General features: G+C 38.1%; 1 protein-coding gene across 1 annotated transcript in view; it reads right to left on the minus strand.

The window, feature by feature from the left end:
- Positions 1–26461, minus strand: part of nell2b (neural EGFL like 2b) — a 59257-nt gene extending 32796 nt beyond the window's left edge. Inside the window, exons 1-13 of the mRNA XM_051691427.1 lie at positions 26148–26461; positions 25301–25429; positions 17493–17643; positions 16538–16711; positions 15931–16027; positions 15598–15670; positions 15107–15189; positions 13873–14001; positions 12260–12362; positions 11481–11572; positions 7682–7784; positions 7028–7162; positions 2808–2933 (exon numbers count right to left, since the gene is read on the minus strand). Coding sequence (XP_051547387.1) covers positions 2808–2933; positions 7028–7162; positions 7682–7784; positions 11481–11572; positions 12260–12362; positions 13873–14001; positions 15107–15189; positions 15598–15670; positions 15931–16027; positions 16538–16711; positions 17493–17643; positions 25301–25429; positions 26148–26199 — 1447 coding nt within the window. The 5' untranslated portion in view covers positions 26200–26461. The remainder of the gene's footprint in view (positions 1–2807; positions 2934–7027; positions 7163–7681; positions 7785–11480; positions 11573–12259; positions 12363–13872; positions 14002–15106; positions 15190–15597; positions 15671–15930; positions 16028–16537; positions 16712–17492; positions 17644–25300; positions 25430–26147) is intronic.
- Positions 26462–26809: the final 348 nt, after the last annotated feature.

The raw sequence follows: 26809 nt of genomic DNA on the forward strand, positions 1-26809 counted from the left end.
GAGGCAAACCAGTGTTTTAAAGAAACATTTACATGAACAGCTCTGTAACAGCACATAAAAGATGATTGGAGACTAACGTCCTTTAAGCTTTAAACATCCGCTGACTGCTCAAGAGGAATTAACGAAGTATTGCGTGAGAGAGACAGAAAGAGCCGAAAGAGAAACCCCAGTATGTGTCTTATTAAATCCAAAATACCCTTCTGAATATTGACAATAACAAAAACTAACTAATGACTGGAACCGTGCATGTAACTGACAAAACATTTTCACTCCTACAAGGTTGTTCATTGCGGAGTAAAGGATGTAATTAGTAAATATCAGTGAGCCAATCATGAAGGCAAGACAGAGCTTTGATGAACAGATATGAAACCTGTATAGGATTAATTACTATAATTTTAGTCATTTCCATAACTTTTGATGTTTTAAATTACAATAAGATGAGCTGATTAAAAGTGAATAATGTCTATTCCTGTTATTAAAAAACTGCTTCAAATGAATTCCAATTTTAACAGATGTGACTGCAGCCTGCAGATTATCTCATAATAATCCCACAGGCAAAATATGCAATAACTCTCTGTGTGTGACTGCACACATGAATAATTGAAAATAATAATGTTTTGCTGGTGTTTGCAATCTGAAAGCAAACACTCCTGGTAATTACAGAATCTGATCCACAGCTTTCTTCCAATCAACAACAGAAACACAATTTTCTGTCACGGTCTCGGTGAGTCCGCTGGTCCAATTTGTCATTACATGTTCTCTCTGTTTGGTTCAGGTGTCGCTGGCTCGCGTAATCAGTGCTGCCATGGAAGCCTTGATTGTTTCCATGGTAACGCTGATCATTCCAGCTTGCTGCGAGCGAGCGGCACCTGATCGCCATTAGTTCATGTTCTTGTGCTAAAAAAAAAGCTGGACACAGCATAATAAATAGAACAGAACGCAGGTATCTTAAGATGTGTTTTTAAAAGTTGAAATTTTTTAACCTGATAAAGCATCTAAAAATTGTGGCGCTCCTGTGTGAGACACTATAAAAAATAGTGAGACATGACACAACAGTCAAATACGCCGATCTAGCACATTTACCAAGAAAACAATGTGAAAACATTGTAGCCTACAGTGCGGATGGATGTAAAAAAGTTGTGAACAGACCCTTTTACAGCTTTCAGCCAGTCAACTACAGCTACACAGCTTTTAGCCAGTCAACAACAGAAACACAACTTTCAACTAATCAACAACAGTTACTGGGCGTTCAGACCAAAAAAGTTGACAAAGTTGACGTTCTTTTTAACTGGAACATTATCTAGAAATTGTGCCGCTTCTGCGCAAGATGCTAAAAAAACAGTGAGACGTGAAGCAACAGGTCAAAGAAGCCCGTCTAGTGCATGCTTACATAGAAAAACTATTTTTTTTAAAAACAGAGTGGGTGGATGCACTGTAAAAAAAAAAAAAAAAAAAAAACTTGATCAATGTGATTAGCTCCTAACTCAGCTTTCAGCCAATCATCACCAGATTCAATCAATAATCAAGAGGGAAGAGGAAAGAGGTGATCAAAGACTAACTACGTTAAATTAATTTGATAACTGCAGCAAAGTAATTTTATCAAATGAATGTAAAGGGCAACAGAACAGCAGGGCACAGTTTTAAATGAAAAGACATCTCTCATCTTTACGTTTTGAGGGAAAGACAAAACCCACAGGAACAATTTCAACAATTACAAACAAAATCTGAACTCAGTTAAGTTCAAATAAGATCAAAGATTGTAATAAGATCAACTGGTAATTAACAGCAGAAACAAGGATTTTAAATTCATTTTACAAACAACCAAAGACTATAATCTTATCACCAGGCTACTTGCTCGAAAAACAAAACAATGAAAAGTAAGCAATGAGGTAACAGAAAGCGTATTCCATAGAGTACTTTTCAATCTAGCCCTTTTCATTACAAAGTCTCAACAAAACACAGTACTCAGATGAACAGAGGTCATTACCTACTCAGAACAACTGCTAGAGAGGCCTGCTACAGACTACTTGAAAAATAATTACAATAAATAATAACAGTACAGCTGAGTGGCCTTGAGCACAAATGGCTTTCTGAGACTATCAGCAGATGCAATTCAAAGCAAATGCTGAAGTGTGGTTGGTGACACAATTTTCAACAAAGTGATGACAGCACCTTCCAGCCTAGGTGCAGTTTTCCTCAGGTGTATTGCATTTGGTGTGTGCTTTTCTGTATGTTTGAGACTGAACCCTTGCTTGTCTCTTCCTTGCAATTAATTCAACTTTAAAATAGGTCACAGAAGAACTAAAGCTCTGTTTTTGCATAGCTGCTCCCCTGTGTTCTGTTTTGGGTCCATATGCTGTACTCTTGAAAAGATTTAATTGCTTTGCTCAAGTTAAAGGTCAGGAGAGTCTACTGTCTGTACTAGCACATCCTTTGCTATCTTTCTTTTTTTCACTCTCTTTCTCTAACTTTTTAGTCTCTTCCTCTGTTTTTCTCTTAACTCATTCCCTTATGAGTGTCCAATATCTAAACAGTTAATTATAAAATTAATCTTACACAGTATCCTGATAATTTTGCTAGCTAAAATGCATAATCTATGTGTAATAAAATATTTAACACAGTTTCCTTATTTTTATTTTTTTTAATCTAGGACATCTGAAAAGATGTGGACACATTTATCAAAATTGTCTGAATATTGTAAGAATTTAATATCATGATCATAAAGTTTTGATGCACTTTGTGCAGTGTATTAAAAAGAGGTGAACCCCCCCCCCCCCGGATATATTGATATATGAGTGTGTACTCACCTGTGCAGGAGTAATCGTCAATACGAACATATCCAGTGTGACACACACACATGAAGGATCCCGGTGTGTTCATACACAGTGTGTTCTCCCTGCAGTAGTGCTTCCCTTCTGCACATTCATCGATATCTGCAGCCATGAAAGAACACCAAATACACTCAGTACTATGGTCTGAATAAAACTCAGTTATCAAAACATTTGGGAAAAACATTGCCAGATTCACCATTCACACTGCAGCTGCGACCCATTAACAGTGTTGGTCAAGAGTGTTGGAAGAGTCATTACATAATGAGCGTTCTGTTATTTGAACATTACTGTTAACACTGTTGCTGGAAACTGCTCAGACTGTAACATAAATAACAGGAACACCAACACCATCTTTGAGTGTTTTAATCAATATTTAAAACCACTGCCTACGACTGATAGGTTCAGTTCGATCATAGCTTGATCTAAATTTGTTTTGCCAGAAAGGTTTAGCAGCCTTGATGATGGAATGAAGACGGAGAAATATAAAATGAACCTCTTATGAAGAGAATGCACTGTACTGTGTATGTGCGTTCTCTATTCAGTTTTTTAACGACATTAGCAAACTATCAGAAAACACAGTGCACCTTTAAACCTTTTCACTTTTTCTTTCTGTCTCTTTCCTCCACCTCTCTCACTTTCTCAGCCTCCAGCCTTTTCTTTTACACTTTTCAGCGTTACACACTTGTCCTTCGGTCCTCCCACTCTCTTCTCCTCTAGAACAGTTTATATAATCTTTCTCACATTTCATAAATCCTCATTGCAGAGCAACATTCTCTTAATCATTATTTTTGTCTTGTTTTCAAGTAAAAAGATCAGAACATTCTTAAAACTACATAACTTTACTTGAGAAGCAAAATCGTATATAATTTTAAGGCTTGATTTCAGAGAATATTTCTTGAAATAAGTTTATCTTTCTAACCCCGCTGGCAAATTCTTGTCTTAAGCATAAATCTAACCACATTTTGTACGGTTTATGCTTAAAACAAGCATTTAAATGGGGTAAGACGAATTTAAACGGGGTAAGACAATAAAAATACATTTTTCAACTTATTATTTTCTTACACAATTTAGCTTCTTAAGTAAATGCATTTAGTTCTAAGGATATTTAGATATTTTACTGGAAAACAAGACAAAAATACTAATTACAAATTTATTTATTTTTTATTGCTGGTGGTCCTTTAGTCCACAGGTTTTTGATGCCAAGGACTCCCAAATATTATGATCACCTCGTGAGGGTCCCCCTTCCAAAAGTATATTGTAAAAGCCGCTACATATTTTCATGTGTAAATATTTATATTGCATGAGAAAAAAATTTAGTGTGATGTTATATAGTATACTACATAATTAAACTACTTAAAATCAAATTCTGTTAATACTTTTTTTCTTTTTACATTTTATTAATTTTCTGTGGACCCTTTAGCACCATGGGGTTCCCCAGACCCAAGTTAAACACCATTGCTTTAGCCAACTTCCCAAGACCATGCTTCAAAAAAAAAAAAAAAAAAAAAAAAAAAATTTCCTCTGAACATATTTACAGTATACAGTAATTCCAATTGAAATTCATTTATTTCAAACAAATGAACAGGAGTTATTTCACAAAGCCATTCTGATATTGTGTTTTCAATGAATACCTATGACAGTATTACAGGGCAGCTGTAAACAAACAACAAAGCCATCAAGGCAATGCATTTGCTTTAACAGTAAACAGTGGTGAGAAATGTACTGTTATCTGTCCCTGTGCGTCTGCCATGGAGGACTCAGAGCTCAAACTGAGGAGGCAAGAATTTACTCATTGCTCTTGTAATTGAAAATGTAACGCCTTTTTTTTTTAGCTGCTTTTGTTCTAGAAAATATAAATCCCCACATTAATTATTCTAAGATATTATTTATTTATTTTTATTTTTTTCATAGTACTGGGATTATTCATATGGCTGTGGGTACTGCAAAATACCAACAACAACATTCCATGCAAACAGGCTGAATTTCTCCCGACAAAATCTTTCATATAGGCGCCCGTTTCAGTTGTTTGTGCATTTTTTTAAAGACTTTCCCTATCCTACTTTAATGAGCAGAGACAGCTATGAGTAAGATATTTTTAGGTTGATTTCCCTGTAAAGTGTAATGAATGATATGACTCCGATTTTATCATGTCACACTGAAATCATAAAGCCTGATAGAATCTTGCTTCCACATTACTTCCACTCTGCTATTATCTCCAGACAGTAACGGAAGCTTTTGCAGCATAAGCAGTGACAATAAGTTATCCTGGATGTCACCTCAAATTGAATATTGATTGCCTATGTCAGAGGCATGAGGCAACGAATCGCAGTGTTAAAGGTGAGAGTCATATTAAGAAAAACTAGGCTGTTTACCTTCCACATCATACTTTAAACTGCAGTTGTCACCATTTTCTTTGCAGTTAATTCAATTCTGTTTCAATTCTGAAGCATTTAGATGACTGCCTTGACATCTAGCAACATGCTCAGCACTAAGTTTCACAGCACACAGGGTAACCAGGGACACAGTCACAAAACAGATTCATGAACAACAGATTTTACAAATGGTTCACATAAGCAGTAAAGTCTAAATGATGACTTGGCATATGTAATTTAATAACATGTTTATAACTGCTTTATAACTTAATACCCATTACTAACAAAAAATAAAATAATAATAATAATAATAAAAAGTACCATGGTACTAATATAGTTTTTTGGACATTTACCATAGTAATACAATGCTTGTTTAGGCATGGCGCCATGTTAATACCATGGTACTCTTTGAAGTACTTTGCCATATCATGTAAATATAATGGTACATGAATATGGTAATCATTCAGAAGTGTGATAAATATATCAAGGTACCATGGTTTTACCATCTGATACCATCACTGTACCATGATACCACCACATACCTTTTGTAAATGTTTTTAATACTGTATGTTCTGTCTTTCCAAAAATACAACACTAATAGCAAATAAAATCCATATAACCAAAAGAGAAAACTTTGTTTGACAGAAGAACATTTGCAGGCAACACACACCACCACTAAGGTAAAACTAAAGCTTGTCTTTAGTCTTGAAAAGAGATATCTAGCGCACACTGGCAGGGCTGCAGTGTGTGTTTAGACAAGGGTACTGCCTATTAAAGCCAGCTATCCATAGGAATCCTTCTTCACATCTGTACATACACACACACACACCCTCACACAGTGTGAACTCCAAGGTTAATTATAGGCATAAGGATAACAGCAGTGTTGAAATATTCATTTGATAAGACACTGAAATCACCAGTTATGCCACTTTCATCTGCAACTCCTCCATTTGTGTTTGCAGCCTGTTTAGAGGAGGAACTACACTGCAGGTTGTGAAAGCCTTGTTATTTGTTTATCAAAAACTGAAAATTAAAAGCATCAGAGAGTAAATCGTAGGTAGGTCAGATAACAGATGCCAGCAGGTGGAGAAACAGAAGGTTTGATGGAATTAGACTGGTTGAGAAACATACACTGTCAGTCAAAAGTTTGGATATGACTAAATTTGTGTTTCTCATAATCTTAAAAACCTTTTTATGTAAAGAATTATGCTTAAATGCTTGACATTAGTTTTGTAGACAAATATAGATTGTGCCTGCAAATGAATTGCTTTAAAAACAAAGATAAAAAAATAGGGTGGCTACTTTGAAGAATCAAAAATCTTAGATAGTTTTGATTTGTTTATATGTGTTGGTCACTACATAATTCCCATGCTTTTTGTGATATTTCATAGTTTCGATGATTTTACAATTATTATAATTCTTTCAGCTGCACCCATTAGGGGTCGCTACAGCGGACCATCCGTGATCCGCATATTTGACTTGGCACAGGTTTTATGCCGGATGCCCTTCCTGATGCAACCCCCAGTGGGTGGGGGACTCTCACTCATACCTACGGGGCAATTTAGAGTCTCCAATTCATTTAACCTGCATGTCTTTGGAGCACCCGGAGGAAACCCACACAAACATGGGGAGAACATGCAAACTCCACACAGAAAGGCCCAGTTGAGCCAGGACTCGAACCCAGGACATTCTTGATTTCACAATTATTCTAAAATTGTGAAAAATGGCAATAATAAAGAAGTAGTAGGTGTGTGCAAATGTTTTATTTGATTTGTAGTGTGGGTTTCTTTGGCAGGTTTGTCTATAGAGGTTTGAACACAATACCTTGGCAGTAAGCGCTGTCATCCCTGAGCGGATGGTATCCGTCCTTGCAGCTGCAGCAAGCTCCTGCCTCTAGATTAATGCAGTCAGAGTTCTCTACGCAATTGTGGCTGTGACCCTCAGTGCAGAAATCGTGCCCTGACAGAGAGTCATGAGAATTTAGAGTTGAAGTGCCCTACACAATGCCCTAATGTGAATTTTAACAGAAAATACATACTTTAAAGACCTCTTTCATTGGTTAGACAAACACAATTTTCTTCCCTGTATGGAAATATTTTGTATTGAAACAGGAAGTTGGGGCAGGACATATTGAAGGGCTTAAGGTAGCCCTTTTTTTACATTAGCTGACTGTCTGCAGTATTTACAGAGTGATTTACAAAATGTTAATACATAGTTAAATTACAGCGTGGCTCCGTGTGTGAACTCAGAATCACTCTACCATTCGATGTCTTTTTAAGTATCACTGTTAAATTGAGGTGTTTCGTGTGTGCGGTTATGTGTGGAGGGTGCAAAAAGTTGATGAAAGCTGTCATGTACACACTTGGATTGGTGCACATACATATTGTTTTGTGTAATGGACAAATGTGACTGGCCTTAATGACTCCAACCACTGCAGAGGTCAGTTTAAGTGTGTGTGCATGTGTGTGTGTGTCGTACCTCTACACAATTTGCAGCAGCGGTCTGTGAGTGTGATTTGCTCTGACTCTGCGCAGTTCAGCTCTGGACAGGAAGCCATCTCAACTCTACGCATACTTCGATCCTGCAACACACAAACATGTGTTTATTCCATTCATACTGAAAGTCAAATTCCACGTTCTGCATAAAATTTGAACATAACGTTCTGGCCCAGTTTATACTTGGCTGTTCGATCACAAAAAGTAAGCCAAGACACATGTTTACACCTAGTAGTAATATGCAAATCAAATGCACCTCCTGGGAACACTTGTGATTGTATTTTGAAGGGAGTGTCGCCATGGGAGTCACTTTGTTAAAAAAGTGGTGGAGAACATATTTACTGTTTTAATAAATAGTCATTCTAGATGACCAATTCAAGGGCTACAATAAATATTTTACACAATTAATTTGATAACTTGATCCATTAACCCAACACTGTAAATCCTGAGATTTTGTTAGTCAGTGAATAAATTCATTGTTCAGCATATCTTAAGCAAGAATGACTGGTTGGTCTCACGGTAAAGTTTTCATCTCTGGTACAAGGAGTTTCAGGTTCTTATATGCCCTAGAATATTTTTTTATTTGATAAATTAAGATTGCATCTGTACAGTGGATGTATATCATAAGTAGGGTACATCTGTTTGGATTTTGCATTGCGATTTAACTGGAAAGCAGAGCAAGCTGTGTAGCAGCCAAGTAAATAATTCACACATCTGCATGCACGAGAGAACATCGCTGCCCACTGTTACTCAACACCTCTCATAACAGCTGTAACAAGCACTCATTATTAGTGGTCGATAGGCCAATACATTTTCTTGAAGGTGCTGAGAATCACCTGCTTGCATGTGAAGCGAATGAGACATGTAAACAACCAGTCACGGTTCGTTTTGTTGTTACGTGCCATCGCATTACTACAATAATGGATTGGTGTGCAACACAGTGTCATTTAAATGGTCCGCATATCAGAACCGCGACAGACGCTTTTGAGCTCATAATGTTAAAGTGCTCGCTTGTTTCATTCTCCCTCTCTCTCCTCAACAGTCTTGTCTAATGATAAAAAGGCAAATATCAATAAAACAAATATCATATATCGTCTGCAAATCTGCGCATATCTCATTTAAACAGATGTAATAACCCAGCCTCACACAACTTCAGCAGATCCAGCATCCTGTGGAGCGCTCATTTATTTACCGCTAACAGTCAATCCTCAGCAGTTCCCTGTCATCTTTAACTTTCTTTTGTAATGATAAAAGGCAAATAATAAAACTTGTATTATATAACGTTTGCAAATATGCAGATATCTCGCTTAAACATGTAATTTACAAACCTCGTGAAAATCCCAAGCATTTTATTCCCCTCGAGCTCTCATCTAATATCTTCCTCTGAAGCTCGTATTCTATCAGCCAGAATCAAAACTTCAGGATCAGGATCAAAAGTTGATCTGATTCACAAATCATAACGGTCAGTCTGTGTCAATCCAAACAGGCAATCCAGGCCGTTTAAACTGTCAGGAGATTGTTGCTCGAACTGGATGCGCACGAGCATGTGTGTGCAACTTCAAGGCTGCGTCCGAAACAAAGAAAATGCTGCCGCTGGAGGCTGTATACAAACTGTTTGGAGACCAGTTTCTTTAAAGAGGTCATGAACAGATAAATAAAAATTACCTTGATCTTTTGACATATAAGAGGTCATTGTACCATAAAAACATCCTGTAATTTTCAGAACTCAAAACTTTCTCGTTAGTCTAAAAACAGCTTATATTAAAGCCAATCTGCCAAAACGACAGGATGTGGAATGTGCCACTTTCTAACGTAACAGTGTGGCTAAACACAATCAATGCCTGCTTCTACATCACTGCCTGTTTAGCCCCGCCCACCGATTCACACATGTAGTAGGTAAATAACGAGAGAGGCAAACGCAGGTTTACGCAGAAACCAAACAATAAAGATGGCTCCGAATACAAGACGCTGTGCATTGCCAAGTTGTGGAAAAACACAGTCTTTGCATTGCCTTACTTCTGATCCCAACATTAAAGAGTGGATGAACTTTATTTTTAATGAAGTTCCAGACCGTGTCACTAAGAACATGGTCCTTTGTTCACTTCATTTTACAGCGGATTCGTTTACAAACAAGGCACAATTCGACGCAGGATTTTCAGAAAGATTGAAACTAAAAGACGATGCTGTGCCGACTATATTGGATCCGACAGTAATGTCGCACCACACAAGTGCGTGTAACTGTTTTTATTACGTGGTCACTATTGCTTTGTCTGTTATTACAGATCGTTTGATATGTACTGAGTATTTATGCATTTTTAACCTAAATCACAGCAGCGTCCATCTATGAAGGATGTAGGCTGTGAAACATACATGCAGCAGTTTACATCGGTGGGCACACAGCTGTCCTTTAGAACTTTGGGACCTAATCATAGAAGCAAAGGTTTTTTAAATATGCAAAACTGTTAGCCAATCATACCAGTGGGCGTTTACTTCCGAGTCTACAATCCGCCACGCCTATTCAAATGGTGTGTTATGATGAGGGGGGTCAAAACAGGACAGAAAATAGCCTATTACTTCTAAAGTATTGTTTTTTGATGTAAAAATCTTGATAACATTATAAGTGGACCTCAGAGAACAGTACAAAATAAAAAATAAAAATGGCTGTTCATGACCCCTTTAAGAGTTCCATTTATTCAAAACAGCTGTCAGTTAAGCCATTAACTGATTAGGCAGCAAGGTAGCAAGTCAGCTGCCTGCATTTTCAGATGCAGCCCAAGGTTAAAACGCTTCACGTGTGCTACAAGTAAATGTCTTATTCACTATGCACTGTATGTACAATTGGTTTGATGTGGTATTTTTTGAGAAAATACGATTGCTAACATGGACATGCCATCCATGGTTGCTGGACTACTGTGTGTACTGTTATTTCCTTCTTCCTAATATATTAACAAATTCTTCATGTGCAAATAAATTACTACAATTTGATGACTTAACAGAAGTTCTGAAGAAACTGCAATCTACCATTTAAAATACATCATTTTTTAGTTTTGTGTGAAATTTAGTAAATATAGTGCTACATTAGCAATTTTATCTTTGTAATTTATTATATTAAATTGTGTGATATATCAGCATTGTATCGGCCACCCTGCTCTCTGGATGTCGGCATCAGCATTAGATTACACTAAAAACGCATATCGGTCGACCACTACTCATTATAACAAACTACAGTACTGGATCACCACTGATAATAACACACATGATCGAAATGGAAACTCCTGCTTAAGATCTGAAGATGTCTTCTGTGTTAGACACTTACCTTTCAAAATTGTTTTTCAAAAGTGGTGGGGACAAAACTGGCAAAGGCAAAAAGTGGTAGGGACATGTCCCACCCATCCCACCTGTAAATGACAGCTATGAGGGTCACTGATTTCATGACAACAGTGACTGCGTCAGTTGAAAAGTACAAAATAATTGGTGCGCCGGTCCTCCCAAATATACTAGAATTTTAACGGGACAGTTATTTTCTTTAAAAGCCACATGTAACCGGCAAAGTTTAAAATCCTTGTTTGAGTACAGTGGTTGATGGAGAAGTGTAGTTGGGACACGCATCATGGTGGATTAGTGATTACACAACAAAAGTAATGTGGTCACATGCATTTCTAACTACCTACAAATGTGGCTTGAGTGATAAGATCACAAAACATTTTGGACACCATTCGCACATGTATTTAGAGCTTTCAATTTGATCGGATCACTCAAAACAGTTTTATGATGTTACTTACCCTGCACTCAAACAGCAGACAGTTTCCCTCAGAGTCGTGTATGCTTTTACGATCCCCATCCACATAAACCCTTCCTCTGAACAGACAGACAGCTAAATAGAGAGATATATACACAGAAGAGAAGCATAACTGAGACAAAAACCAAGATATTAAGAGGATAGAGACAGAGAAAGGATGTTTTATGGGCGGACAGACATGCAGAGAGAAAGACTAGTAAAACATCGATCAGATCAGCATGTTAGATTAAGCCTACCAGAGCGCAGTGTTAAATAAAGCCCTGGTCATCAGTCAAACTGCTATTAGCTCATGGACATTAGCCCTGCTCATTCAAACTCAACATGCTGCACACTGGCCTTGAATTATTAATGATACCAGGGAAAGTGTGTGACTGTGTGTGTGTTGACATTCGCATTTGTGGCAGTGGTAACCAAGCAACACAGGGATGTGGTCAGTTTGTCATCAAGACTGCAGTGTGATTATATAAAAGATTTTGGTGGAAAGAAAGATAGCAGAAAGAGAATCGAGATGATGCAGATATAAGTGAGACACTGAGGTTTTGCCTAGGTTATGGGGACCAGCCAGTGCTTCCCATGAGGAAAATGGCTTTGTAAACATATTAAATAATGTCTTAATGAAAATATAAAAATCCAGAAAGGTTTTTGTTAGGGGTAGGTGTAAGGGTAGAGAAAAGATCTTTAGCTCACTATAAAAACAATAGAAGTCAATGGAAAGTTCCCATCATGATAGAAAAACAAACACATATGTGTGTGGGTACTCACGCTGGCACTCTTTACAGCATGCTCCAGGCATGTAGACTGGAGCTGTATCAGGGGGGCACTGGGGTGGTGGGCAGAAAATACTTTCACACTCCACTGTACCATTCTGCAAGTGAAACACACACACACACACACACACACACACACACACACCATCACCGTACTGACAAAGCTGCACAGAAATTCACATGCAAAATCAGCTATCGTAAATTTCACGAGTATTACTAACAAGTCAGATTGGTTGGCTTCCTGAATAGTTCTTACAAATATTATCAACCTTAAAATCTTTCCAACTTTAAAACTGCAATTCACTCAATCTGTGGGTCTGTTCCAAAACCTAGTGAGCATCCTCCAGAGGCAGCATTTTAAGGCATCATAGGCAAGCTCCTGATTGTCATGGCTCCGGTGAGTTTGTTGGTTTGTTCTATTTGTTTTGTTATTTCTCTCCCTCATGTTTCGCAGGCGCTGCAGGCATGCATGATCAATGTTTCCATGGAATCATGATCATGCCACTAATTAGCACGCTAGCAGCACTTGGTTCTCTGCTGATTCACTCCATACTTAATCCCTTCGTTTTGTCAGTATCTTTGCTAGATAGTTGTTTGGTGTAAAGTAACTTACCTCACTCTCTCTGCCTAGTTGGTCCTGTCTCGTGTATCTGTTTGGTTGCCCATCTCTGCCTATGTGACGGGAGTGTGGTTGTCTTCCAGTTTGTTGTAAGCTTGTACTTTGTGCTCACGAATCTTCAACAGAGGATTCCTCATCTCTGCCCTCGGGTCGGGAGAGTGATTGCCTTCCAGTCTGTTGTGCGCTTGTTGTCTGAACCTCACTACGCTTCAACGGAGGATTCCTCCCGAATCTGCTCCTGGCTACAACGATGCAAACACTCGCCTACGAACACACTATCCCTGGATCTGTCCATTGCGCGGCCATAGCACAGTTTCAAAAGCTAGGTATCTTAATTATGCTGCCTCTTAAGATATCTCGTTCTGACCAAATTCTAAGGTAGCAATATATGTATTCTTCCCTGGGTAAGCGATCCCAGAATGCACCATGATGAGACCGGTGGAAAAATAAATCCAAGACGAATCGACAGAAATTTTGATTATAAATATACTTATAATCCATTCAATACTGAAATGTATCAGTAAAAAACAGTTTAATATGACCCAAAACTGAATATTTTACCCAAAATGTATGTGTACTGTATGTATTTAGGCTCATTAGAAGATCGCGTCGTTTCTCTCGCATCACCTGTATTGAAATCAGTTGCGAGTCGAGTGTCCCATGCGCTGCATGTGAGGAGCACTATTTGAATGATGCACGGAGCTGCCACCTATGTAGTGTTCCAATCGCTCTTTTATGAGGCATCATTTCAGTAAGGATGCTGCCATAGAAGACAGCTGTCTATGTAGCAGGAGACAGTGAAGCAACTCACTAAGTTTTGGAACATTATTATATTTTAAAATTTCCAATAGTCCCAAAACACTTGGATTTTGTATAACTGTCTGTACGCTCAGAGTTTGGAATGACATTTCTCATTCACTGTAGATGAATCTCCCAAAATTATCTTGTATCAGTGTTCAAGCTCCCTTCTTGCCAAGACGTGAGCTTACTGAGCATGTGCAGTTTCTGCATCCATCTATCCAGGCATCGTCTTCTCTGTATATCTCTCCATTTAGGTTGCAGGTCTTTTCACAGTAACAGCCATCCAAGTACTTCATCTTCTCTTCTGCAAGTGCCAACTACAGCATAATGAAGACATGGAGAACAAGAGAGGGGGAGATTGAATAATGAATGAATATGGAGGGATGATATACCAAAAAGAGCAAGTAAAAAAGGACGTAGAGGGAAAGTGGAGATTTAGGATAAAAGCAGCATTTTGTGGTGGTCACCATTAAAAAGACCATACACCAGGGGTGCTCACACTTCTGTGGAATGAGATCTACTTTTTCATGATGTTATTGTAGCAAGATCTACCATACACAATATAAAAATAGTCGGTAGTGATATTTTATGATTCTCTATACCTATATTGATACCACGACAAATAATAATTCTTATTTTATTCAAGACAAGTCAACTGTCTATAATCAAATTTGAACAAAGAAACAAAATAATAAAAAAATAAAAGCAATAAATAGAAACAAATTAAAAACAATAGAACAACAAAAATTCAAATCAGTAGCTTATCAAGTATTACTTATTCAAGTAAACATTCAGAATGAAATTAAATGTGACATAAAACTACTAGCTACTATTCTTCACTGTCTGATTATATTTCATTAATACTTTTTAAAGCTACTAAATGTATCCATCCAAGAGAAGCAAGTGGTTTATTTGTTTTCTTTTTCTTTTTGTTTGATTAATACAAATAAGTCTATTTGATTACATTTCTACCTCAAGTCCGACATTTTGATACAAATCTGCTTTTTTGTCACACTGTTAATATTCACTTTAGACATTACTGACCGTACTTACATTAATACCTCACAAAGATGAAAATTTTTGGCAGAATTTTGAAGTGCATTTGACCATTTAGACGTACATCCGCATTACCATGAGCGCTCTCGGAGCACACACGCATGTAAAGTGCACACCGATAGGCCGCCTGTCAGTCAAACAGAGCATGGCTACAGAAGCAGGGAAATAAAAAGTCCATCTTTACTATTTTTATTATTTGTGTCTTTTCTCTATCTATTCTATTTCCCTTTTGACCTGTTATCAAGATCGACCAGTATTTCTCTTTGACCAGTCGATCAACGTAATGAGTTCCCTGCCACACACTCTGTAAACTACTGAAGCAAAGCCAACAGGCCTCACTAATCCACAAAACTTCTACAAATCTACCTTGTTTGATGTTTTGGCCAGAATATCTTGAAGCTCCATAATCTTCTGCACAAGGCCATGGAAATCGTTGCATGTTGGACAAGCTGCAAATGGGGTGAACATTGATAAATGGCATTTTCAGACTGGCAAATAAACAAATTGTAAAGTTAAATGTATAGTTTACACAAAAGTGAAAATTGTATCATTATTTACTCAAACTCATGTGTTTCAAACCCCTAGAACTTTCTTTCTTTGGTGCAACACAAAAAGAGATGTTAGGCAGGATGTTAAGTCTGTCACCATTAATTTTCATTGCATCTTTTTTCAATTCGATGAAAGTGAACGGTGACTGAGGCTGCCATTCAAACAAACAACCACTTTTGAGTTCCACGGAGGAAGAGAAGTCATATGGGTTTGGAACAATGTAAGGGTGATGACAGATGACAGAATTTTAATTGTTGTGAGAATTATGCCTTCAAGTTGTTGTGTGTCTACCAAGAACATGCACTTACTACGGTTGAGATCTGGACACTGGATGATATATCCATGAGGTATGACCACCAACTGAACATCTTGCATCACACCCTGAGAAAAAGAGAGAAGAAAAAAAGAAAAAAAAAGAGAGGGATAAAAATAGAAACACAGTTAGAATTTCATTTCATTCAATCATGGGTGACACTTTTGGCTGCCAGTATTTATCACAGTAACTGATTAATCATTATGTAGGACCTTTCTAAGTGAGACTAGCCTTATTTCAGTCCAACACAGTCTGGCTTAATGAGACAAGTTTAGAACTTTTATAGATTTTATGGTCTATTTTTTGGAAGTGCAGTAATGTGCTGTACCCTGAAGAACCCATGGGCATCATTTCTTTGACCCAGCCAGACATTTGTTCCTCTGGGAAAGTCCATAGATGGGGTCTCCACAATTTTTTCATATATTCTGACAACAGAGTACAAAAAAGGAGACACAAAACCAGAGTAACCATTGGTAAGGTGAAGAGAATATGTTTTGGGGACACATAGCCTAACACTCTTGCACACTAACTAACAAGAATTTAGGCTGACATTGTGACCTAACCAGGAGAATAAATTGACAAACAATCTGAGTTTTTGTCTGAATTTTTGTCAAGCACAAGAACATTTTTCCAATTGCTTGGTTTTTATTTCTGTGACGTTGTGCAGAGTGGACCCGTCCACTGTAACATCTCATTGGTCCACATCACTCTATATTAAACATCAAATTTATTCTGATTGGCTGAGAATATGTCGCTCATTGCTGTTTAGGACACAGTGTTACTGGTAGCCAAATAAATTAGATGACTGCCAGAACATTCAACTTATTTATTACCTAACTAACAGTTAACTTATTAACTAACACACATAATTCACACTGACACACTAAAAAGCAGCAAATCCATTTATCTTAATGCTTTCTCCTCAAGCCATTTACCTGTTGCAGTCAATATGGAGCACCACCTGAGTGGCACTGAATGCAAAAGACACTTTGTGCCACTGTCCATCTGCAAGACTGTAGGGGAAGACCTCTCTTTGCTGCCGCTGGTCTGCAGTTTGAAACAAGAGACGGATTTCATTACGTAGACCGTTGCTCTCTACCTCCAGAAACCTGTGGAGGAAGCCAAGAAAATTGTATTACTTTAAGAAAACACATAATCATGAAACAGTTGGTTTAGATGAAACTGAAGTTATTGAAAACCAAGAACTCCAGGTAACAACTGCTTCCATAATGTATTTTGTTAATGCTTACGTTCTCATGGATGAGACATTCGGTTAAGCTGCCAAACTGTTGTTATTAAATTCTATAATGTGGCACAGTAGATAAGGGAGATGAAAAGAATGTGTGAGTTCTGAATGAACATAAAAAGGAGCAATGATCCATGAATCTCTTGGCACAGACTTTGAGTGCTGACCTTAAAGAGCTATTAGAATCAATACTGAGTGTGTTCAAGAAATGTCAGTACACGCCACAATCTGAAAAGCTACAGATACTGTATCATCAGAGCAGATTAAATGTTCTCTCAGACTAAATATGCAGATGAGAGAGATATTTTAAAGATATATTTAAAAGACAGACAGACAGACAGACAGACAGATTTTGTAAAGAAATGTATACATACATGCAATATATATTTTATTAAAAATATATAACAAAAATATATAAAAAAAACATTTTGAGGAGCCTTAAAATCAAAAGGTTTTTAAGATCACGAGAACCATAAAATTATGTCGAGAGTGTCCAAATTTTCAACTGGTAATGGTTATACTGACTGCAATTTGCTCTACACTCTTCATGAATATATTACTTTCCAAAATTGCATATTAACTTCTGTGGCCCTGCCTCGAGCACAACTGACTGCTAGTGTGACATCTAATTTTGGGTCAGATACCTCTGTTCCCCATAGTGGATGGACAGCAGCACTCCAGAGCTCAGTTTCTCCTGTTTAAGGGTCAGCAGAAGAGTGAACTCTGTTCTCCCTCTCAACTTCTTAAGGATTCGCTCTGCTGCCTTGAGGGAAGCCCTTGCATTCCTTAATGAGCCTGACAGTAAGAGTGACAGAAACATAAAGACAGAGAAAAGAGAGAGAACTGAAAGGGTTGTAAAAACTTTCGACAGACATTCAAATCAGAGCCTGTTCCCTATCTAAAAGTGATAATTCACCCCAAGAAATTGCTTACCCTCATGTTGTTTTCAAACCTACTGTATATAATTTTTTTCTTCTTCTATGAAGCACAAAAGGAGATGTCAGGCAGAATGACAGCCTCTCTGTCATTCAGCCACCATGCACTTTCATTATATTGCAAAAATATGCAATTTAAATAAATTTTGACTTAGACATGCTGTCTAATAATTCATTTTTGTGTTACACAGTAAGCAAAATGTTGTATGGGTTTTGAACATAAGGGTGAGAGAATGATGACAGATGACAGGTGAACTATCCCTTTAAGGAACAGTAAAACAAGTGGAATCTTGACTGACATCTACATCTTTTAATACTGTCCCGACTATAAACAGGGAAGAGTTAAGAGACAAATTAACCCACGAGATATGGATGGTGTCAATAGCTGCAACTGTCCCTGTAGGACAGTTCTGGAACTAATGGGGTTAGTTTGAAAAAATATTACTTTCCATCCAAATTCTAATTATGCTGCCAAAGAAAACCTTCAGAATCAACTGACAAATTCACCATCTGCATTTGAAAAGAGAAACAAGACTCTTGCCTTTTAGTGTACATTTGTGAAATTTACAAAGACGAAATTAGGTCCACTTAAGTTCATTCAGGCTATATTGCCTTAATATATGATCTTACAGGCTTTATATTAAAGGGAACACAGAACAAGTCACAGAGAATTTTTTTTTTTTTTAAATAATATTTGACCCATTCATCATTGTGTTGGTTTGGTAAAGCTCTAATTTGTACCCCATCTTTTGCAAGATCACCAATCTCACAATTATGTAAAACAAACTTTTTATTTCACTCATTATACTTGCATCATAATCCAGTCTTAAATATCATGCATACATCTTAACACAATCTATACCTTTTAATTAAACTTATTAATCATTTAGGCATGTGATTACAGTACTTTTTACCTTACGGGTACTCTACCAAGCAATAGACCAAACAGAGGCAGAGAGACAGTAACATAATGTATGGAACTAACAAGGATGGCTATTTTGAGCCAAAGGTAGGGTGACCAGATTCCTGCTTGTGGACAACAGGACAGCCCCCTCTGAGCAAAAATGAAATTGACGTATCCTTACCTAGGCGCAGATCAATGTGAAGTTGAGGGTGCATCCGCATCTGTAACTGTTGTTACCTTGTACTTTTCACTGGCAGCAATTATTATCGTAAAATGCAGAGCAGTCCAATCCAAAATTAAGATGTACGAAAAGCATTGCCTTCATGACTGTTACACTGAGTCCAGATTTGTCCATTCTGCATTCATTAATGAGAACACACGCTCCACAGATGCAGATGTCACAGGTAGGCATAAAACAAACTCCACGACCTTGACTAAGACTCCGAAGTTGAAGGTCTTGCTCTCCAGCTCACAAAAAATGTCTGACCATCTCTCAGACATGGCCATCTTGTTCATGTTCCACTCAGTGATACGACAAGCAACAATGTTTTTCACGCAAGCCCACTCATCAAAGAGCATGGTTTCGTCAATCAGTTTGAGAGCGGGGAAGTGTTCGAGGCTACTCTGAATGTCTTTCCACTCTGGGATGTCTCTCAGTAGGGCCCACTCAAGTTTTTCTGTGTTCTTTAAATGAGCGGCTCCATTTTTGGAGGTAATCCAATGATGCTGAATAAAAGTTTCTCACTGCACAAAAGAAATTATCCGCTCGCATGTCACCAGCTTCAACCAAGGCATACAACTGCTTTTTAATGTCAAAGGGTATGAATGATTCCTCCAGCCTGGCCAGCAAGACTTTTCTCAGGTCATGAATGTGACCCATCCCACACACACACACACATTTTGAATTTGGGGGACATTTTTGCCTTGAATCCCTCTTATTTATGACCCTGCTACAGACTAACCCTAACCAAAACCCTAACCCAACCCCTAAAAAATCCTTTGAATTATTAGAATAAAAAATAACAATTTGCTCTACTTATGAATAATTTTTCAAAATGAGGAGATCCCCAGATGTCCCTAAAGGGAGGTTTTGTCAGGTTTAGCTCACTTCTGGGGACAAATTTTACACACACAGGCACTTTCAGGCCAACCAGGGAAGGCTAGTGTTCTTCAGCTATCGTCGGATAAACCTCAAGAGAGTTTCGCCGCCTTCGTTAATCAATTGCACTGTACAACAGTGATCTGACCCTAACCTATGTAACCTCTTCTATCCACAAAGGAAACACCATGGCCCCTTGATATGAAGCGCTCCAGGATTGCTCACAAATATCAGCTTTAAAGGCTACTAGAAAACTGCAACAAAACATGTTATTTCTGACACCTGCCTGGTCAATTCCCATTGGACTGATACATCCTCTCAGATGTGCTTTCTGTCTAACCCATGAGCCTTTCAGGGTTGGATTAATGTGCTGTAAATCAAAGTCTAGTCGCTTAATGGCAACATTTAAAGGTCAGAGGCCAGCTGAAGGCTACAGATGAATATCAACTAGGAAATTATGTAAATCCAAGCATCGACTTCTTGAACCTAAGTCCCTATGACAAAAACCTGTCATTTGTTTTCAGACACACATCTGTTAAATGTTTTGTAAATGTTCTATACAGAAATCAATTAAAGTTACAGCATATAATTTCTGCACCATTAGTGGCACAAATGGCATTACAAAAATTATGTTTCCAAACAGGTTTTCCAAACAATCCGTCCTTGCCTTTGTTTAGACAAACTTGTTATACCCCCCAAATCCACCCCATTGATTGGGCCATTATTGCTATGTTGGAACACTCTAACAAACAGAGCAATGTTTTGAAAGTGTAAACTTGGTATAAACATTTAAAACAAGTAGTTTTCTATCTCAGACATTTGTTTTACTTTCTCATTATCAGGCCACGAGGACACATGGTGTTTTTTATGGCATGGATCTGTAATCAATCCCCATAAGTTATCAAACACAACAGGTCAGCTATGCCCCAAGAGAGCCTACAGTAAATCTGATAACCGATATACAAGAATTACACTCCTGGGAGCAAGATTAACATAGAATGCTATAAGGACACAACACAGTCACTATTCTGGGAGAATTTCAATCGAAACCTTTAAAGACTTTTTTCTAACGACATTGAGTATCTATACTACCAAATCCACTGATGATATCAGCAATTAAAGTACATGAAAAAAGCACTATAATTGTTTATAAACCAGATTACCCGTGATGCAAGCATTTAAATGTGTGTCCTAACCTTTAAACACACACACACACACACAATTTTTTTTTTTTTAAACCTCTACAACTGATGAATTATTCATGGTCCATTATAATGAAAAAAATGAACAAGTGTCTCTAGTCCAATTAACATTGCGTTAAACAAGAGACATAAGTCCATTATTTCTTGCCACAGAGCTGCAAGATTAAAACAGTGGCTCTGGTTTGAGGCAAGACTGCAGGCACATGTATTATGTTCATTGGTCTCTGCAAAGCTTGCAGTAAGGTGAAACTGTCTGTACAGTCATCATACTGCAGACACAAGATCCAGACATGGAAGCTTAGCTGGGGAATGTAGGATGAGTGACGTAGAGTCATTGTCTGAGCCAGACAGCCTTAGCGCAGTGGAGAAACACTTAGCTGATGTCCCTCTTGGCTGCCGCATGCTCAGATAGCTGATGAATGAGCAGGAATCTGATCCTGGCACTTAAAAGTCCTGGTCAGCACCAGGCCTGAAGGATGAGGAACAGTCTGGCCAAGTTTCTGACTTTTATTGTTTGGTTTTGCTCCACTCTATCCATTGGCCTATTAATTCATTCAGCCAGAGCTAGTTACTCAGCGAAACACAGTCACACTCACACATTCACTTATTCGAACAGAACTGTCTAGGGCTGGACAGTATGACAGAATATACACTATATTGCCAAAAGTATTCGCTCACCCATCCAAATAATTTAATTCAGGTGTTCCAATCACTTCCATGGCCACAGGTGTATAAAATGAAGCACCTAGGCAAGCAGACTGCTTCTACAAACATTTGTGAAAGAATGGGCCGCTCTCAGGGGCTCAGTGAATTCCAGCGTGGTACTGTGATAGGATGCCACCTGTGCAACAAGTCCAGTCGTGAAATTTCCTCGCTACTAAATATTCCACAGTCAACTGACAGTGGTATTATAACAAAGTGGAAGCGATTGGGAATGACAGCAACTCAGCCACGAAGTGGTAGACCACGTAAAATGACAGAGCGGGGTCAGCGGATGCTGATGCGCATAGTGCGCAGAGGTCGCCAACTTTCTGCAGAGTCAATCGCTACAGACCTCCAAAGTTCATGTGGCCTTCAGATTAGCTCAAGAACAGTGCGTAGACAGCTTCATGGAATGGGTTTCCATGGCCGAGCAGCTGCATCCAAGCCATACATCACCAAGTGCAATGCAAAGCATCGGATGCAGTGGTGTAAAGCACGCCGCCACTGGATTCTAGAGCAGTGGAGACGCATTCTCTGGAGTGACGAATCACGCTTCTCCATCTGGCAATCTGATGGACGAGTCTGGGTTTGGTGGTTGCCAGGAGAACGGTACTTGTCTGACTGTATTGTGCCAACTGTGAAGTTTGGAGGAGGAGGAATTATGGTGTGGGGTTGTTTTTCAGGAGCTGGGCTTGGCCCCTTAGTTCCAGTTAAAGGAATTCTGAATGCTTCAGCATACCAAGAGATTTTGGACAATTCCATGCTCCCAACTTTGTGGGAACAGTTTGGGGATGGCCCCTTCCTGTTCCAACATGACTGCACACCAGTGCACAAAGCAAGGTCCATAAAGACATGGATGAGCGAGTTTGGTGTGGAAGAACTTGACTGGCCTTCACAGAGTCCTGACCTCAACCCGATAGAGCACCTTTGGGATGAATTTGAGTGAAGACTGTGAGCCAGGCCTTCTCGTCCAACATCAGTGTCTGACCTCACAAATGCGCTTCTGGAAGAATGGTCAAAAATTCCCATAAACACACTCCTAAACCTTGTGGAAAGCCTTCCCAGAATAGTTGAAGCTGTTATAGCTGCAAAGGGTGGGCCGACGTCATATTAAACCCTATGGATTAAGAATGGGATGTCACTTAAGTTCATATGCGTCTAAAGGCAGGTGAGCGAATACTTTTGGCAATATAGTGTAACATGCAATGGCAGAAATGTGTCAACTGATAGGGATTTTGCTGTACCATTTATACCATGGTAGATACTGTATATTTGCACAACTAATCTATGGAGCTATGCAAAAATACTGAGCTGGACATGTCCCAAACTATCAACAATCAGCAACTATTGTTGCTTACTAACGAGTCTGAAGTATCCCTTTCATATTAGTTTTATTTGTTGAGTCTCCTGATTTAAACTCAAGTGTTACGTAAAGTGAAGCTATTTTTGCACTGATGCCAGATTTATTCATTTGAAATAAACACTTTTCCCTTTTGGTTTTCATCCATCAAGTTCCAAATAAAAAGGACAATTATTTTTTATATTCGTAAATAATATAGAAGGTCATTTAATTTTTAAAGCATTAAATTCACTGAATTATCCCAAAATAGGCATAACCATATGATTAATTGCAATTGAAACCATTTTTTGTTGATTTTCCAGCTATAATAACTATATTGTGATAAACTGTAAAATGTTACTACGATACAAAATTGTTTAAAAATGTTTTGACTTGAATCTGTCATCTTTCCCTCTCTTCTCATTTTATCATTTCTCCTCCTCCTCTCCTTCATAAATAGAACAGTGTGGATGTCATCGGACATTGAGAGGTGTCTCATCTGCATTCTGCAGATTTATGACCTTGTCTCGAAGCCTGTCAGTTTGATCCCAATTCCACAGTCCCACTGGTATTTACTAGAGTGCCAATCAATGTTGTGGAGGTGCCACCAGCAGGTTTAAGTGGTTTACAAGGACTTTTTTAGGTTACAAAAAAAGTTGTTGTGGTTTATGAGGACATTTCTAGTGTCCCCATAATTTAAATCTCTTAAAAATCATACTAAATGATGTTTTTTTGAAAATATAAAAATGCAGAAAGGTTTATGTGAGGGTTAGGTTTAGGTCCTCATAATGATAGCTGCACCAACATGTGTGTGCGTGTGTGTGTGTGCGTGCGTGCGTGCGTGTGTGTGTGTGTGTGTGTGTGTGTGTGTGTGTGTGTGTGTGTGTAGATTATCGGTAAACATTTGCACACACATACATTACATGCTGTATGATTGTATTCCCCCATGCAGAACTTTAATCTCTCATACACCATTCATCAGAACAGAACTGCAAACACAGGCCAACAGTGCACATACTAAAACTTGTCATCATGATAGCTCATTGAATTGGTGATGATAGCATAGTACTTAAGTAACCGTAAACTACAAGACTCATTGTGCAGTCCTAAGCTGCTGAAAAGTGGTCAAGATAGAAAGGAGAGAATGACCATCACCTTTGTGACCTTGAACAAGGCACTAAACCTCAAATTGCTTAAAGGAGGCTATCAATCTGGATAAATTACAATTTACAAAAGGAGCTTATGAGCATATGATGTAGAAAGATCTGCTAAAACGGCCCTCCAATCAAATAGAACAGAACAGAACAGGAATAGAATTAAGTACATTACACTGGAATTCGAAAGACCAGGGCAAAAAGAGAAGACTGGACTACACTACACTAGTTAAAACAAGACTAGACTAGACTAGACTATAATAAAATACAACAGAAAAGGGTTGAGCAAACTACAGAAGAAAAGAGCAGAATAGAATTGAGTAGAGTAGACTGGAATTCGAAAGACCAGACCAAAATGAGAAGACTGGACTACACTATAATAGACAAAAGAAGACTAGACTAAACTAGACTAGACTAGAATAGAATAAGGTTGAGTAGACTACAGAAGATAAGAGAAAATAGACAAGACTAGACTAGAATAGAATAGGGTTGAGTAGACTACAGAAGATAAAAGGAGAATAGACAAGACTAGATTAGATTAGATGATTAGATTAGAATAGAATAGATTGACTGTGATCAACAGTCTATTACATAAAAAAAAAAATAACTTCAAAACCCTTAGAACATTTAATTTCAAAATTCACAAAGGAACTTTGGTAACTGTTCTATTTCTCATAACTCTAGAGCCCTAAACAGCATCATTCTAGCATTCACAGTGGAGCCAGATGTTATTCCCTTGTCTACTCACTGTCCTCATTAACTGCATCTCCTGAATGGGAAGACAATACTTTGATGGGTAAGAACTTGCTACTCAACACAGGGCCCTGTTTACTCCGGGGACTGATGCTTCACTGTTGGGTTGATCCACTTTTCATGAGAGATTAAGTGGGATCTGGAATTATGCTGTTCTAAACCAGATGTCTGCTTGGCTGCTTGGCTGTTTCCTCCTGCCAGATGTTTACAATGGATTCCAATTTTTCTAAACTGATGAGGCTCACTGTGAATGCTTTTCTGTGGAAAGCTTCTCTGATGTCAGATCCACCCTGATTCTAAATCAAAAGGAAAGAACCACTTTCATCACAGTTTGGTTGAGTATTTAAATTCCAGTAAGGCATACCTTCAAACAGATACGCTCTGGTGTCATTGTGGAAGCCCTGGACTTGAGAGACTCCGGCACTTGACTTAACAAGATCAAACTCTTGGAAGATGTCCACATTTAATGCTGGGTCAACCCCAAAACCTGAAACTAAGGAACACAAACATGAGGAATAGCTTTCTGTAATATAAACAAAATGTAACCAAACACCAGTTAAACATACTAGGTCACTTTACATTACCCAGAGTTCTCAACTATTTTGACCAATGAATTTCAATGACTTTACCATGACCTTTGTGATTACTGAATAAGATGTTTTAAAATAATTGTGATTCAGATTATATTCGATTCGCTAATTAATCATTCAGTCCGATTTGTTGACCGGTTTGTCCAATTCATTGAGAAAAATAAAACAAAACAAAAAAACTGATCAAAACTGAACATTATGGTTTTTAATGTACAGAACAGAAGCAAAAAAAAGTATATTCACTATAGAAATTTAAAAGACTTCCCCATGACTTTTCCCAGCCTAGTAAACATCATTTAAAAATTCCTTCTTTTTTCCAGGTTTTAAATGACTGTAAGAATCCTGCAGTCTACATAGACTACATTTGACAATAATTAATTCCTAGCATCCCTACAAACATAATGACATAATCTGCAATAAACACGTTTATATGCAACACTTTTATAATTGTATAATCACAAACTAATCTATTACTCAGAATGTCTTTGTAAACACACAGTTGCTTGAACTGTAATGTGACCATAAAACCCCACTCAGGAAAATATAAGCAGTGTAAACCAAGTCTGCCCACTACACTATTTTAAATTCAGTACTAAGAAGCCTGACAAATTATAATCTTACCATACAAAACTCCGACAGTACAAAGCAGGAAATAAAGTTTACATAATCCCATTGTGAAGGTGGAGAGTAAAACGCCTATTCCATCATTCTGATGTGTTCTTCATGGAGAGCGAGCGCGAGGTGCGCATCAGTGATACGTCTCAAACAACATCACTGAACCTTCATTTACACTTCGGCAAAAACTTTCGCGAATAAAGGCGGAGAAATAAAACAAGAATAAAACTCCATGTGGCGAAAATTGAGTTTTTGGAGATGACGGTGTCCTCTCGTGAATGAGCGGTTAGTGGGAGAGATGCAGGTGCGCGAATCCTCCTTCAAGTGCAGAAAGCGAGTGAGACAGATCGCACAAACCTGCATCTGCTGAATCCCGCCACCTGCTGGTGATCACACGTACAGGAACAGATATATATATATGTGTGTGTGTGGCATAATGTTGAGTACCACAAAAATGTATCCCTCCTCCTTTTCTTTAAAAAAAGCAAAAATCTTGGTTCCAGTGAGGCACTTACAATGGAAGTGAATGGGGCCAATTTTTTTAACATTAAAATACTCACTTTTTCAAAAGTATAGCCACAAGACATAAACAATATGCATGTAAACATGATTTTAGTGTGATAAAATTGCTTACTATACCTTTCTGTGTAAAAGTAAGTTACAGCCAA

The sequence above is a fragment of the Myxocyprinus asiaticus genome, chromosome 47 (assembly GCF_019703515.2).
Source record: "Myxocyprinus asiaticus isolate MX2 ecotype Aquarium Trade chromosome 47, UBuf_Myxa_2, whole genome shotgun sequence".
Classification (NCBI taxonomy): domain Eukaryota; kingdom Metazoa; phylum Chordata; class Actinopteri; order Cypriniformes; family Catostomidae; genus Myxocyprinus; species Myxocyprinus asiaticus.